The sequence below is a fragment of the Diadema antillarum genome, unplaced genomic scaffold (assembly GCF_040938485.1).
Source record: "Diadema antillarum isolate AM-2024a unplaced genomic scaffold, OU_Dant_1.0 scf00000129, whole genome shotgun sequence".
In the NCBI taxonomy this organism is placed as follows: domain Eukaryota; kingdom Metazoa; phylum Echinodermata; class Echinoidea; order Diadematoida; family Diadematidae; genus Diadema; species Diadema antillarum.
This window is the reverse complement of record NW_027271018.1, coordinates 1,598,438-1,615,000: the sequence shown is the minus strand read 5'-3', so window position 1 is coordinate 1,615,000 and position 16,563 is coordinate 1,598,438. Positions and strand designations below refer to the sequence as shown.

At 37.4% G+C, this 16,563-nt stretch overlaps 1 protein-coding gene across 1 annotated transcript in view; it reads left to right on the top strand.

Moving 5' to 3' along the window:
• The window catches only part of LOC139720593 (glutathione S-transferase 1-like), an 18,441-nt gene extending 5,083 nt beyond the window's left edge, over positions 1-13,358 (top strand). Inside the window, exons 2-5 of the mRNA XM_071631947.1 lie at positions 703-795; positions 1,852-1,967; positions 2,556-2,660; positions 13,165-13,358. Of these exons, the coding sequence (XP_071488048.1) occupies positions 703-795; positions 1,852-1,967; positions 2,556-2,660; positions 13,165-13,338 (488 nt within the window). The 3' untranslated portion in view covers positions 13,339-13,358. The remainder of the gene's footprint in view (positions 1-702; positions 796-1,851; positions 1,968-2,555; positions 2,661-13,164) is intronic.
• Positions 13,359-16,563: the final 3,205 nt, after the last annotated feature.

Here is a 16,563-nt window from a genome sequence, read left to right as displayed (position 1 = left end):
TGTAAAGAATGAGTTTATTCGACTCAAACTTTCAGCGGTCTCTGCCTTCTTCAGGAGACTTGACAAAGAAAGAAGGAGGAGGCCGCTGAAAATTTGAGTCGAATAAACTCATTCATTCTTTATTGCCAAAAAATGCATTACCAGTTTATTTCTTCATTTCTTCGTGGAGGCAATAAGTGAATTCTCAACAGGATTATATACATATATATATATATATATGTTGATAAGGTAGTCCACGTGTTGGCAAGATAAAAAGATAAGTAACAAAGCTGCAACAAAGTTCATGCTGTATTCACCAACGGTTTATTTCTTCACACAAATTTTCGAGCGTCTCGCCGCCCTTTCTGAGTATCAACACTTGAGAAAGGGCGGCGAGACGCTCGAAAATTTGTGTGAAGAAATAAACCGTTGGTGAATACAGCATGAACTTTGTTGCAGCTTTGTTACTTATATTTATATATATATATATATATATATATATATATATATATATATATATATATGTGTGTGTGTGTGTGTGTGTGTGTGTGTGTGTGTGTGTACGTGTGTGTGTGTATTTGTGTGTGTATAGCATATATTGTGCATGTTTGCTATCATTTGCGGTTTGAATTTTTCTCGCCGCAAGGTGACAAGCTGTGAGCTGGGATCACAATATACTGTACCTTTATTTCCCTCCTTTTTCCCCCTTTTCTTCCCCTTCAGGATTTCCCTTTGGTCAGGTCCCTACACTTGCAGTCGACGGCGCTGTGATCCCCCAGAGCCGAGCCATCTATCGATACCTGGCCAGGAAGTTCGGTATGAGAACTTAAAGGGGATAATCGAATCCATGTTGACTTTGACATGTCGGCAGGGACAACTTATTATACTTTGGATTATTCTGAGCCCATTGTTGTTCATAGATAGCTGTTCGGTTCTGTTACGGAATGTTCAGAAGCCTCTTTATTGCTCAATCTATAGCTGACTTTGTCAAGTTTTTTTTTCAAAATCAGTCTAAGCTTATAGATTGAGTTCAAATCTGAGGCATTGACTGAGTATTGAAATGGGGGACCAATCCAGATTTAGACAGAAAATCTCCATCTAAAGGGCTTTTTACACTTTTTTTTTACAATTTTTGCTTAGTCCCGTACCAACGGTGGGGCCAAGCAAGTGAGTGTAAACAGAACGAAAAAATAATCCTGGGCTAAGCGAAGGAGACGAAGTCCGACCCTCACTGACCAATCAGAAACGAGGTAATCAGGTGCTGTCGGTGCGTGCTTGTACATGTACAGTACACAGCGTAATCATGAATATTCATGTGGTTTGGAAAGTACCGGACTAAGAAATACGAGTGTAAAAAGGTCAATTTTCTCCTTAGCCCCGGACAAGAGCTTAGTACGGGACTAATTGGCGAGTGTAAAAAGCTGAAAAAAATGGTACGAGACTAACGATAGTCCTGGGTCAGAGAAAGTACGGGGTTAAGAAACACAATAGTGTAGAAATGGCTAAACAGATTTAGAAGTCATTTTTTTTTCTCTCTCAATCTAATATTAGATTGGTCTCTCACGACAGCAGTGGCGGATCCACCGAGCGCCCCCCCCCCTTAATTTTGTTTTATGTTTGTGTGTGTGTGTGTGTGTGTGTGTGTGTGTGTGTGTGTGTGTGTGTGTTTGTCAGAGTAATTAAAAAAAGGGAAAATTGAAGAAGGCTTTTTTGTTTTGTTTTGCTAGTCAGCTGACTAAACCCGGGAGGGGTGAATAAACTGATTTGCCCCCCCCCCTTTTTTTTAACGGAATTCCTGGATCCGCCCCTGCACAATCTTATTGATTGATTTTTAATGTAATATGTTTCACTCTTGTGTCTTCATGGGATCAGGTTACTATGGCAACAACGCCGAGGAAGACAGGGATATCGATGTCCTCTGTGAGATAGCGACTGACATCGAGAACGAAATAGCGCCCTTGTTTGACGAAGAAGACGCAGAAAAGAGAGTGAGAGATTTTCTTCTGAGCTCTCTTTTGTTTGCTTGTTGTTTGCTTGTGAGTATGTGTGTGTGTGTGTGTGTGTGTGTGTGTGTGTGTGTGTGTAGTTTTGTCTTCTCAGAGAAGGCTGTGATCTCATGAATGGATTTCTTCAATCTTATTTAGAAATGATCGCTTATCCTCTCCTTTAGGGGTAACCAATGTAGCAATGACTGAGGTTGCTATGAATATCATTTTGATTAACAGAAATACAGAAAGAAAGGCGTGATATAAACTAACGGATTCTTAGGATAAGTTGAGATATCATCGAACAATGTCGAAACATTCCTATCATTTCACATAATGTGCAACTTCTTTGATATTAGAGCATGAACATCGGAAACTACCGTGTATGTTGACTTTTACCCCTTAGTTTCAAATATTTTGTTGCACGAGTTTATTATATTATAACTGCTATATGTTTTGTCGTGGTTGTAGGCGGATACAAATTTTGTGTCATGTACACTTACAAAAAGAAATTTGACGAACACAAGTACAAGTTGCACTTACACTATTGGCAACCAAAACGATTTATTTTCCTATCTCGTGTGATTGAAGCAAGCAGCCCTTATCAAGTCCAGAGACACAAACCTGAAAAAGTTCTTCGAGTTCCTCTCGGACTATATTCAGAAGTCGGACGGGATCTATCTCATCGGAAATCGGGTAAGCGTGTCTTGCAGATACTTTGCTCTAATACGAGGGCAGAGGGCGGGGGGAAATCAAGTCAAAAATTTCATAATTTCTCTTCCTTTTAATTACTGAGTACACATCGATTACATTGATGTGATTAGATTAGATTCTTGCGTGATCCAAAATTTACTCTTTTGAAGGAAAGTACCATACAGTGTACTGTCACTACACACTAAGAAAAAAAGGTTCAATGAGGGAGCTAGAAGGGTTCGAAGTCGCGGAAATGGGTGCAAATTACACGATTTGCGAAAATGGTGGAACTTTGCTTCTTATATGGTTCATTTGGGGTTCGATCTTGCCACGGTCATTGACGGTGCAATATTGCGCCCCAAACTAGTCTCAAAACAAAGACCTCCTATGGTGTTGCTCGACACTAAAATGCAATATTACATATCCTTGTGCTGATATCATGAACATATATTTTTTGATATCAGGAAACTTAATTTTCTTTCATATTCTATAATCATTCATCGAGAGTATAATTTCGAATTAAGTTGAGTCCATGATGAAAGGGGTCTACTAAAAAAAAACTAACATAGAATACCTGATTGCTTGTCTGGTATTGACCAATCACATTGTACGCATAACCTAGGAGGCTTAACAGATGAAGTTCCAACTGGCTGTAATTATTCAAATAGTCGTCAGATTTCTATTGCTGTACAAAAAATTCCACAGGTGCATTTGTGCCTTCGCTGATCGGGATTCGAAGCCGCCGTCTCGCTGAGCAATCTGAAGATTCATTTTGGACGTTAACATAATTCTGGCTATATTTTGCTTGTTTATCTATTAAAGGAAGTGAAATCCTACACTTTAAGATAAAAACATATAAAGCAAAAGTCAATTCTGAACAGAAATTGTGCAAAAGTGTTAATCTTAATCAGAGCTGTTTCATGTGAAAGTGTTTAAACTGTACCCTGGATAGCCGGTTTATTTTATCACTTTTCCTCATGATTCTGACAAAGCAAACTGATATGAATCTTCAAATAGAATTCTTTATCAATAGATACATCAGATTACTGCCCAGGCATACTTATTAGAATACTCTTCGTTTTATTTCATTTTTTTTTTTTGCGCGTATCCCCGTGTCTTTAACATTCACCTAACCTATCTCTTATTGGTTGGGATGTCGAAAAGTAATTACCATTACAAAGACATATCTTCCTGTTTGTGGTTCATTCTTGCTAGGGTGCAATATTGAGCCCATAACTAGTCTCAAAGAAAGACCTATATGGTGTTGATCGACACTTGAATACAATAGTGCATATACCGTCGTGGTGCTACTATGTACATGTTTGTTTTTTTTAAGACATCATAAAACTTGATGTTCTCCCATAATTCATAATCATTCATCGGAGCATTTTTAAATGAAGTTAAGTCTTTGATGAAAGGGTCTGCGAACAAGCTAACGAAGAATACCTGACTGCTCGTCTGGTATTGACCAATCGAAATGGAATATGTCACAGCATTCCCTGCATGCCTACTGTGCGATAATGGAGTCAAACCCTACTACACGCTATTTCGTTGCGACTCGATCTCGGGACAGTAAAAAAAAAAAAAAAGTCAATATTTTTTCAAGGCCCTCAAATCTGGAATTCCATCCACTCTGATGTGAAATGTAAGAAAACGGTACAAAGTTTTACGAAAGCTTTCAAGCGTATTTTACTTGAAAGGTTTTCTGGAAGTTACCAATATCATTTTACGAATTTATAAGAGACTAGCAAGATAGGGTATGTTTGTGAAAATCACATCTTGCGTATTGTTAATGCGTGCGCTGGTCCATGTTTTTGTCTGTGTATGCATGTGTGTGTATGTGTGAGTGTGTGTGTGTGTGTGCCAATGTTTTTCTCTGTATATACAATGTATTCACTTTTCCGGGATTAGTTTTGAATAAGGCCAATTGCCTTCTCACTCACCCCTTCACTTGATATCTTTTGCTGTTTGTTTGCTTTGTTTGTTTGTTTGTTTGTCACATTGTCATTTTACACTTGTCATACCATTGTCACATTTTATGTATGCATGTTTTATTAAGTGAAAATAAATGAAATGAGAGAAAAAAATCATATAGAGAGTAAAATCGCGGATATATGGGTGCAAACTACACGATTTATATTTAAGGGTTGATTTTTCCCTTTTTTTCACGGATTCATGCATGGTAAAGCCTAAGGGCAAAATGCATGCACATGAAAAATGTAAGCACATGTTTCCATGTGCTTGCAAACACTACATTTTAGAATGAATAAAGACTGGCTGTGATAGTGGAATTTCTCATGAATAGATAATAAAGCATTCAAACCCTGGCCATTGTTCAACACCATTGTCAGGGTGTTTAATAACCACATACTCCCATACACACCCATTGACCACTGTGCAAAGTGAAAGATTTGTACAGAGGGTTGGAAATAGAGCAAAATCTGTAACCTAACTGTGAAATTGATCATGGATTTCATGAAGCTGATTTATGTTTTAAACCACCTCCAACAAAATTGTACACTATACAACTATCACCCATATCAATGACAGTGTTATCTGATATATAGTTACTGAATTATTAAGAATCAAAACTGGAAAATGTTTTTTTTTTAACGCCTATTAATCTATAGAATACATTCGATGGATGACATGGATGTTTCCTTAAGTGTCAATTCACGGACCCAGTCGTTTGGTCACCTGGTGTGGGCATGTTCATTCTTTTCTTGAACATGATTTATGAATTCAATGAATTGTTGAGTCGTGCGAACTTATGTGCACATAAGTTGACTCCCATGCAGATGGCTCATTGTACAGCTCGTGCATGCGTGTTTGAGCTGAGCATCCAGCGCAAATTCCATTTCCACAGCCAGATCAGCTCTTGAGGCTTTTCGTAGCGGTCTTACTGCAACTCTGACTTCCACTTCATAATATCAAGACCCCGCAGATTCTTACTACGTGGAAAATGGTGAGTTAATACGTCATCGTAAAGCATGATTTGCAATATCCACAATGTTCTCGACCAAGGCCTTACTCTCGATATTACCCTTCATCAAATTTCTTGTATCTGTTATGCTTTTAATTGTATAGCATTGTCTTATAATGCAGTAGGCTTGTAGGCAGTAATATTGAAATGTTCATTTTAGAGTTCTGTTAAAATTGGCTAGTTTTATGCGTGCTTTTTCTGTTTTATTTTGTTCTGTGGAATTAGATCAGCTTTAACGATAAAATGTCTTGCTAAAGACGTCATGGCATTCCGATTTCAGATTTCAGATTCATTTATTGTTCATTTAGGAAATTCTTTTTGCTGGTATATGGGCGTGCACATAGGAATATCTACATACATGCATAAACTTACATAATATTCATGTAGGCCTATATGTACACATTATAAATGATACAATTTTCACTACATACGCAATTATACAAGCATAATTTATACTCACAATACAGTGAACACATACATCATCATAAATTTCAAATAATTCTTTATATTTACTGATCAACAACAAAACAAAATAGTTAAGAAAACGTGGAATCGGATTTTCCTATAGGAAGTGTATCCTTTACATAACCTTTACGCCCCCTCCCCCCCCCCCCCCCCACACACACACACACATCCCCAAGGATAATACATCGCGTCGTGCCATACCACACTTGATTAATAACGAATAAAAGGAATGAAAGTTGATGAATAATTGTTGATAAACTTATGGATAAATAGACCAGTGTATATACTAACTAAACTTATAATGACAAAACATTTTTATGCTGGGATAATTCTCTGTAGTCAGGTAGTGTTAGTGGTGGACTTAAGTACACCCTGTATGCAGCAAGGCAGTGCATAAGAATTGAACTATACATTAAGCTGCCATGGAGAGAGTTATGTAGTCACATTTACATAAGTCAGCTCTTCTGCAAAATTATTACATACGCATGAGCAGTGGCCTTGAACTCATGACGCTTGATTTTCCTTTTCAGGTATTCAAGAAAGATACAATATGATGAAGTTGCGCGCATTCTCCTGATCACGTAAACTTATATGCAATTCTGAAGGACAGAGTGATTCCTCAACAGAATATGTAAGTTTCATTAATGGATTAATCCGTAATATATGTATTTTCAGGTTATTGATTCATCTAGATTTTCAGGATGTGATATCCGTGAAGTATATTATATTAAAGCTTATCATTACACATGAACGCAGTTTTATCAGTTACTATAACGTAGCCACCGTTCAGTGGGTTGCGGAAAATTTGATAAGACTATAGTGCAATTTTGATACCATCTATAATCGCGAGATATGTTACTCAAGTGGGCCATTGCGATCATTCATTCTTGCCTTTTGCGTTCTACGTCTTCTCAGTTGTTTGGATTTTTTCTTGAAAACTCCATGATGGATTGTCACTCATATACAGGCAGCATCTCTACCCCGCAAGAATCTTCAAATGCCCTGAATAGCCATTTTTTTTTTTTTTTTTTTGGGGGGGGGGGTAATCTTCTTTTCTGTAACCAGTATTATTAAAGTAAATCAAATCAATGTTATGAATAAGTAGAGGGGGCTATATTTTCACTTTTTGTGTGTGTGGTAACAGGATTAGAGGTGTCAACCATAACGGGCATCATTACACCCATTGCCATGGCCAGCACCCGGACCATCATCTGAGGCAAGCTCAGCAACGGCTGAATGGCTGAGGTCTATACGTCTTACTCCTTTCCTAACTGTGTAAAATATACAGCAAACTGCTGTTAAATTGGCATGTAATATGATGTTGTCTTACTTTGTTTTTTTATGTTTAATATGAAAACTTTGAGTTGGTTAGGAAAAATGTGGGAATATTTGAATATGCCCATGTCATAAATGTATGCAGGCCTACATAAAAGGTGTGTATTTTCATCTCAGTCCAAATTCGCCACATTTTTTTTTTCAACATGACTTTACTCAGGCTATTCCACATCTATTCTTTTTTTCAGCTCTAACTTTAATAGTGATGTCTGCATGCTGTCTCCTAATTCCCCGGCTGCTTGGAGAGGACATGCTGTATGTCTGTGACAAAGTAAGTGCTGCATTTTTTTTTTAATGGGAGACGGGAATTCCATCTGCTTTGTGACTAGAAATATAAGGGGAATATTTCTTTGCAACAGTATTATGTTTTACTTATATGACAAAGAGCTGAAATAAATCTGTCCGACCGGATTTGTTTAGAAACCAGTATCAAAGCTTAAAGGGATGGTATAGTATAGTGGTGGAGGTGAGGATTTGGGCCTTTAACTTTTTGTGATATACCAAGAACCTACTTATGAAATAATAGAGAGTATGCCATTCTAAGAGGAATTCTAAAGATTATTTGATGAAAACTGGTTTTGAAATGGATGAGGCATCCAAAAACAAAGTAAAACGCAGCGATCGTGATAAAAAGTGAGTCCTTCATTATATTATTATTGCTCTGTTTTGGATATCGCAGCTATTTCAAAACCATTTCTCATTATCTCAGCAAAAGATGTTACAAACCTGAAGTAGATCTCAACAAAAACTATACAATCAATTTAATTTTCCATTTTCTGGTCAATGGTCATAGTTGCAACCTGTTAGTTTATGTAAGCAACAAAATTGCGTAGTGTAAACGACCTATTTCCTTCGAAATTTTATTCAGTCATTATTATATTTCATGCCAAAATCTCTTTCAGAACCTGGCAGTACTAAATCCCACAATCTTCACTGTGAATGCTGCGCACTAGTGACATCACTATTTGGCTGGATGGTTGTGAAATCTGCCCGAATTCCTGTATACCTTCGCTACAATGTTTGCGGCCTTCTGTGCTCTGGCTTTGAGTATCCCAAACAAGGCAGAAACACTCGATGCATTCTTCAGCAGTACATTGCAAGCCTTGATCTGAACAGGCAACTATCACGAAAAAAAAAAAACCTACGGCATTTCATTAACAATATTGTTCAATAATTGTCTTGATATAGTTTACCAGTCTAAAGTTTTCATGGTGTATACTTTTACAAGGAGTTGTCACCAGAGAAATGATGTTGTTCAGGTTGTCCCTCCGTTCGTACATCTGTCTGTAATCGATTATGGCAACGTTGAATCACGAAGGGAAATGAAACGAAAAGTACAAGTGGACAAGTTAATGCAGGAAGATTACTTTAGCAGTTGAACACATCGTGACAAATTGAGGAATATCGGAAAATCCGTTGAAGAGCTATATATACACATATATCTAGAGTTTCAGTGCCGCCATTACGAGATGAGAAAGCTACATCTTTGACGTCAACCATGGAAAATTATATAAAGACATGTAAAGAAAATAGGCATAGTTTCACCTTTCTAGCATTACAAAAGGAGCACTTGATTTACTTCTTCCAGAAAGGGGGGGGGGGTAATATTACCCTTAACATTATGGCAACGACAAATAAGTGGAGGTAATTTGTACTTTTCATTTAGAATCAGATTTTATGGAATTCCCTTGATATTTTCTTCATATACGTTTCCATACATGAAAGTGACGCTGAAACGTTAAAAAATGCATAACTTCCACTGGATCATACGATTTTCCATGTTCACTTATGTGTTCTTACGACATTGCTCCAATCAACGGGTACATTTGGGTTTCATTCCCCTTTTATACTGTTTGAGGTATCCAAATGAAACTTATATGCATATGTGTATGTACGATTGGACGAAGTTACTTCTACGACCTTGTGGGTGCCAGCGTTCAAGGTCAAATATTGTAGGTCATTGTCAAATTCTACAATGCCATTTCGTGCTCTTTCTTTGTATCTCACCTGGTAAGCACTGTCGACATGGTATTGTGGTGTTCTTTTAATAACTTTCAACACTTTTGAGCTATATGACCACCAAATTCACTCCTCAGATCATCTAAAGATGGCTGTCAAGTGTTGATATTGGGGAAGTCCGACTCCGTCAACAGTCAAAAAGTGAATGTCAATGAGCTTACATTTGAAAATCAGTGTAATCACAAATTCGATATGTGGGCAAGACATCACTTCGCTTTTACCTTGTTAGATGGTGAATATTTGTGAAGCTTCCGTTTCTAATTCATACAGCATCAGCATACCTCATGTCTGAGAATAGCGGTAACGAAGATTAGAGACTTTGGCAACAGCGTGTAAAATTCACAAATTGTGCCTTATTTGCTGAACAAACGTCGTAGGAGTACTACAACCTGTTAGGCAATATTGCGGAACAATAACTCTATTTTTAGCGTTATAGAATAAATGACAATGATGTAGTTCTGAAGCATACTTTTCATTAGATACTTTTGCAATGACTCCATGTATACTTTTAATCGAACTAGGTATATAATCACCAATGACTTGTACTTGAATAACGACAGAATGATTCGGTGAGGAAAGTTTTCTGTCGCGTCATTAGGAAGAAGGGAACGTGTCAATATTATGCTATTTGTTCCGTAGTTATTTCTGAAGTGGTTAAATGTATTTTCCTAAAACATGTTTCATTTTATATATACCTACGTTGCATCCAGATGCCTAGTCGTTGAAAAATGTGGGCAATGTATTCAAAGGTCAAATATCATACATTAATGGGCCTAGGGTATACAACATTTCAGTAGTTGTTGTTGTTGTTGTTGTTGTTGTTGTTGTTGTTGTTTTCTTTGGGGGGGGGGGGACACGGTTCAAAGTGTCCTGAAACCTTGTATAATACATGTATTTAGTTATGTATGATGCCAAACTGTTCCCGCTCATACAAATGCAGCCTTTTCAAGGAAATAACATAAGATTATTCTTATACTCCATGATTTGGTAACGCTTAAGTGGTTCATAAGAGTCCAGTGAAACTGTGTATAGAACAAAAAGTGGATTTGACAATGATATACGATATCCGCAATTTACTCTTTGACGGGGTCTGTCATCCGATTGATATGTATAAGGACGGTAGTCCCCTATTCGGAAATTACAAGTTAGATAAGCTGCATTCATTTTGCACGCGACCATGGCGTTATAGCCAAAGGTGATCTGCAAATCAATGTGTGCCTACAGAGGATTGGAAAACGTAACAACTTTCTGTGTTTAGAACAACGAAACAGAAACTGGTGCATGTATTATTCTCGGTCACTTTGTTAGTCATTATGATGATTTGCTCATTGCAGTTCCGGAATCTCAGCTCGAGGGACTCGAATTGATCCCAAATCAGTCGGAATGCGTGTATCACCCAAAACAAAATCTGAATACATAACTGCGATTCTGCCTAGTCTCCATTGGTAGCCCATAAGGGCTGGTATCAAGTTCGATTTTCATATTATAATCATACCTTGTATTTAGATGTTTTCATCGAAATGCCTGTATACCTGTATACGGTATGCGAATGTCAAATAAGTATATCTAAACCATAATAAATTGTAGTCGTAATCTAAGTGCCAAGAATCTCATGATTTAAATAAGTGTGAACCCCAAGACATGTCGTGATAAGGACTTTAAGACAATTGGCATCGTCATTATAAAACAAACTCCTAATTGTAAGACAAGTTTTAGATTTTAGATAAATTCATGTCTATGCTGGAAACATATCTTTTTGATGATTCATGATGACGTCACTGTTACATGAATATTGTACGCATGGAAATATGTATAGGCCTATTCGTTTAAATGCATACAAACAACTTGTTAAATCCTCTTACATATTTTTTATTTTTAGATATGGTGCATACTTTAGAAATATAAGCAGCATGCGCTTGTTTTTGAGGCTTTGTGTACTGGTAAGAAGCATGTCGTATTCTTATAGATTATGTGAATACGTACGTATTCAAGTACGTTTTGAATAAAACGTATCCAGACAAATGTATATCATATTTTTACCTCTTCCTTCATGCAGATGTATACTCTTGCCTATAGAGGGTTTGTTTGATAGATAGTGATAGTGCTCACCTTATTGGAAAGGTAATTGGGTAAATATTTGGTTTTAGTATGTCATTCAAACACAACTATAAGTTGACTTCTACATTAACATTTCAAAACTCACAAATTACACACACACATTTCATGATTCACAGGATCCAAATTACGCCAATCCTATTACTACTTTGCAGAGTGCAACAACAGCATAAGTTTGATATACTGAGCTAACAGGCTTGCATTAGTTCGCACTATTCAAGGTTTAAAGTAGTTAAGTAAACAAATTGTACCCTGTCATGTGATGCTAAGTATATATACCTTATAGGTATAATGTTGCAAATATGTGGTGCTTATTTCATCCATAACTGCTGCAAAATTGCTTCTTTAAGGAGCCAATCAGTGTCACTGCCTGTTCCTCTAGAGACGCAATATTGCCCAGTAATCTCAAGGTACACTTGAGGTTACTGGGCAACATTGCGCCTCTAAAGGCGTAGACAGTGACACTGACTGGCTCCTTTAAAGAAGCAATTTTGCAGCAGTCATGGATCAAATAAGCACCACATACATGTAGGTGCAACATAAATACCTATATATACGGCACAAAATTGCACCCTTAACAGAGGCTACAATCTAGGAACTTTGGGTGCTTCTTTGCACCCTCACGAAAGGTGTAAAGTTGCACCAAAAGTAGAGGCAAGAAAGGGTGCAAAGTTGCGCCGAAAATTAAAGGGAGAAAGATCGCACCCTCAAGAAAGGTGCAACTCAGCACCAATTAGTGTGGGTGGAAAGATGCACCCTCAAGAAAAGGGTGAAACTTAGCACCACTTAGTGTGGGTGGAAATATGCACCCAAGGGAAGAACTTCGCACCCTCAATAAAGGGTGCAATGTTGCACCCTCTATGGAGGTGCAAAGGTGCACCCACAGGGTGCAAAATTATACCATTGCACCATGGTGCCACTTTTGCACCTATTTCTTGAGGGTGCAAGATAACACCCATAGGGAGCCACCAGTGTGACATCACTTTGCACCCTTAAAAGGTGCAAGAATGAATCATTTTTTCTTAGTGTGTATAAACGTCCATCCAGGCTATTTGAAAAATAGTCGAAATGCTACTTTTCTCGGTTTTAACTCTTACTTTAATGTTCAAGGTGCGCGATGAATTTCCTAAAAAGTATGAACTTCTGCAAGATTTTCTATTGTATATTCAATTGTAGTTCCATCACGTAAATGAACGAAAAATGTAGCTGTTATTATTATAATATAGATACGAATTTCCTTTTGTACGTCAGCATCAAAGAAGAATGACGTTATTGCTCGTTCATTTTTTGAACGAACTACCATTCTGCCGAAGAGGGAATTAACAATTTTGTGTGCATGACCTAGAGCTGTACTAATTATAATGCCCTTAAACGATTAACAACTCTGTCACCTGGTATTTGCTCTAATTTGTTGCCTAAATGCATTTTCCGCTCTCTCTCTCTCTCTCTCTTTCTCTATCATTCTCACATTACTCTCTACAAACCAACATATTCATGCACACAAACATACACACACACCCACACACTCACACACATCCCACATACGTGTGCTCACACACGCACGCACTGACACAACATACACAAACGCAGATAACAGTCGCGGACTGTGTGGTCTTCAATATACTGGACTTCTTTCTGGACAGCGTTCTGGTTGCCAAGGGGTACCTTGACTCCTATCCGGTGCTGCTGAAGTACTGCAAATCCATCATGGATGATTCCACACTCTCGCCGTATCTAAAATCTCGCCCGTACACCATGTACTGAGAAGCAAGAAAAAAACACACAACAACGCAGATGGGAGGGAAGCATGGATTGTCGTAGACTTTTGAGGGGGCAGTCGAAATGAATTACATAATTTCATATCATGAGGTACAAAAATCAATAATATCATGTATAGATTTGTGGAATTTATTGTCATCCCCGTGCAGATAACCCAATACTCTTTTTTTTTTTTAAATTAAAAAGAAAGTATGTGTATACTGAGTAAAGAAGATGCATGATATAGGAGGCTCACATATTCCAGTATTGTAGCTATGTAATCCTATTACAATACCACTTGCAATTACAAGTTCCCCACTGTATAAATTAAGCATGCTTTCTTCTTTTGTTTTGCTTCCTTGAGCACCCAGTCCTGCATTTCAATGGTGAAACTGCCACGGCATCATACTCGCCCGTTGTTATTTGTTATAAATTTTGAAAACCTCCTTATTCCCTATCCCAATCACAATAAACATTGAAACTCTGTACGAGTATGACCAATTTATAGATGTTCAAATGCAAAGTGTAAAAATCATCTGGGGTTCTCCTTTAAAGGCTATGATGATAAATGATTAATATATATATACATATATATATATATATATATATATATATATATATCTATATATATATATATATATAGTATATATATATATATATATATATATATATATATATAGTATATATATATATATATATATATATATATATATATATATACCGATGATGGCGCCCTCTGCTGAAGTTCTTTATTTCATACTTTTGAAGTATGACCTTTTTTTTTACCATACTAACGTCTTGATACATACAGGTATAAAGCCTTGTAACAGGGCTCGAGTGATTGACAATCATGCTCGACTTGTGGTACACTCTGCATGTAAAACTCCTCAGTTGAAATAGCACTTGATGTCTAATTGTTTCTACTGTGTAGGTTCGTACGATAAAAAGGGATATGGGGAGTATGGTGAAGAGGCTGCAAATTTCATTATTCAGGCACCAGGAGCGAAGCACCATTGTGAATCAATTCAAAATATAGGTGGCCATAGAAACAACTTCGGCATCTCTCTGTACACCATGTCCGCAACGTCTACAAAACACCTTTAAAATTTCATTATCGCCAGATGACCTCTTTTTCATAATTGTCGTGTTTTTTTTTTATTTCTTTTTTTGTTTGTCGATTTGTAGCTCAAACTTTTTCACCAGTGTTTAATGAGCAGAAAGTAGAGATCTCGTTCTAACGTGTCTGAGAATTTACGTGCCATCTAAGAGACGACATGCATAATGAAAGAACAATGACTAGAAATCACGACATTCGTGTTCATACATTATATAATCAAACATACAATACTGTCTTGTGTCTTAGACATTCATTGATGTACGTACTCACATGTTCGTTATGAATGTGACTTAAATGGACATCTTTCAGCACTCAAAGGAAGTTAGTAAGGGGAGGAATATCTTTTTGCATGTAAGTCTAGTATACTCTAAGACACTGCACGCAGAAAGTTTTGTAGTGCGTATTCCGTCTGATGCATGATGGGAATGCTTGCGTTGATCATAATCATGACAGAGACAAGAAAGGAGGATTGTGTTGTATCGAGAAAGTTGCCTCTTGGTCAAAATTAAAATGCGATGACATGATATGTTTGCGTTCAAAGACGCTGACTTCATGTCAACAGCAGCGGTAACAAACCGATTTGTCTACGATAGTGATTTGCCTACAATACTGATACGTGTGCAGAATCACATTTGCACGTATCATAGGGAAGTCAATAAAAATGGAAGCATTAAATCAGAAAGATTATGTTAAAATGATTGTTGGTTGTTTGTTTGAGCCCTTTTATACCTCGTTATAAGACATGATTTCGATCTTAACTGATTGCCCATTATAGGAACAGCATCTAGCTGCAGGTACATTCTCTTACACTTCCTTTGTTCATGCACTTGCCATAAGCATTGTCTGCACAACAGTAATAATGAAGGAAACTCCACGAAGGACGTCGTTTTAACGAATTTTCGCCCATAGGTCTTAACAGCGAAAATTCGTCAAAACAACTTCTTTCACGGTGTTTCCTTCATTACTATTGTTGTGAACTAATATCTTCGTAGACTCAGAGCAGAAACCTATAATGTATGTATATATATATATATATATATATATATATATATATATTCTCATAAGTGGGCGTACGTTTGTCCTTGTGGTGTGTCCAATTACTATTTGCATGATTATTGCTGGACTTAATTCAGTTCCGTGTAGTGGACATGCAATATTTCCATGAAACATCCTAAGACAGAGAAATATACAACTTGTTTAGATTGGTTGAGATGCGCTGGCATTGAATGAGACTGAGAATGAGACAAACTCGATTATCTTAACTTCACTTCCGCTATGGTTACCCGATATCTGCATGCTTCACCTTCGGTGAGCAACTCCCCTTGTACATTAATTGTCTGCTGGACAACGTCCTTTGAATGCTCATCTGCGATCGGCGTTGATCGCGATGTCGCCAAAACTGCCCGATTTTTCGAAATATGACGAGATGGAAGCAAACCCACAAAGGACGACAACAAACTGCCACAATCAGTCCGAATGACCTCGCTGTGCAATGTTCTTCCGGGACATCAGAGTTGCAATTTTACACGTCGTCACAAGAGTACATGATTTAAATCCCACTGTGTTAAAGTCCTAATCACCCTGGGGGACTCTATGAAACTATATGAACATAGTGTGAATTTTATCCTCACTGTGTGAACAGAGCCGCTCACACAGTGTATACCTTTTCACTGTGTGAAAGCTATGTGACAACCTATGATGATATACAAAGTGAGAGTAGTCACAGTGGAATAGCAAAGATGTGACCACACTGTGATCACTCTGTGTTCATGTATAGTCGATTGTGTAGTCACTCCATGAACACACTGTGTTGACGTTGTGCTCTTTCCTGCAGGGGTTACACGGTAAAAAGAAGATATCTTAAAGGGAAGATAAACCCCAAGAGCAATGTAGATTGAGTGAAACAAAAATTCACTTTTCTAGAATTATGAAAGAGCAATGGACCAACCGCTTTCAGAAAGCAGGGGGAATAATTGCTACCCTTAACATAATGTCAATATCAAGTTGATGGAATTTGTAATTTTCATGAAAAATTGATTTTTGTAGAATTTTCTTCATATTTTCTTGGTATTGTTGTCCACTCATATGTCATAACCTCTAGTAGTCTCCTCATC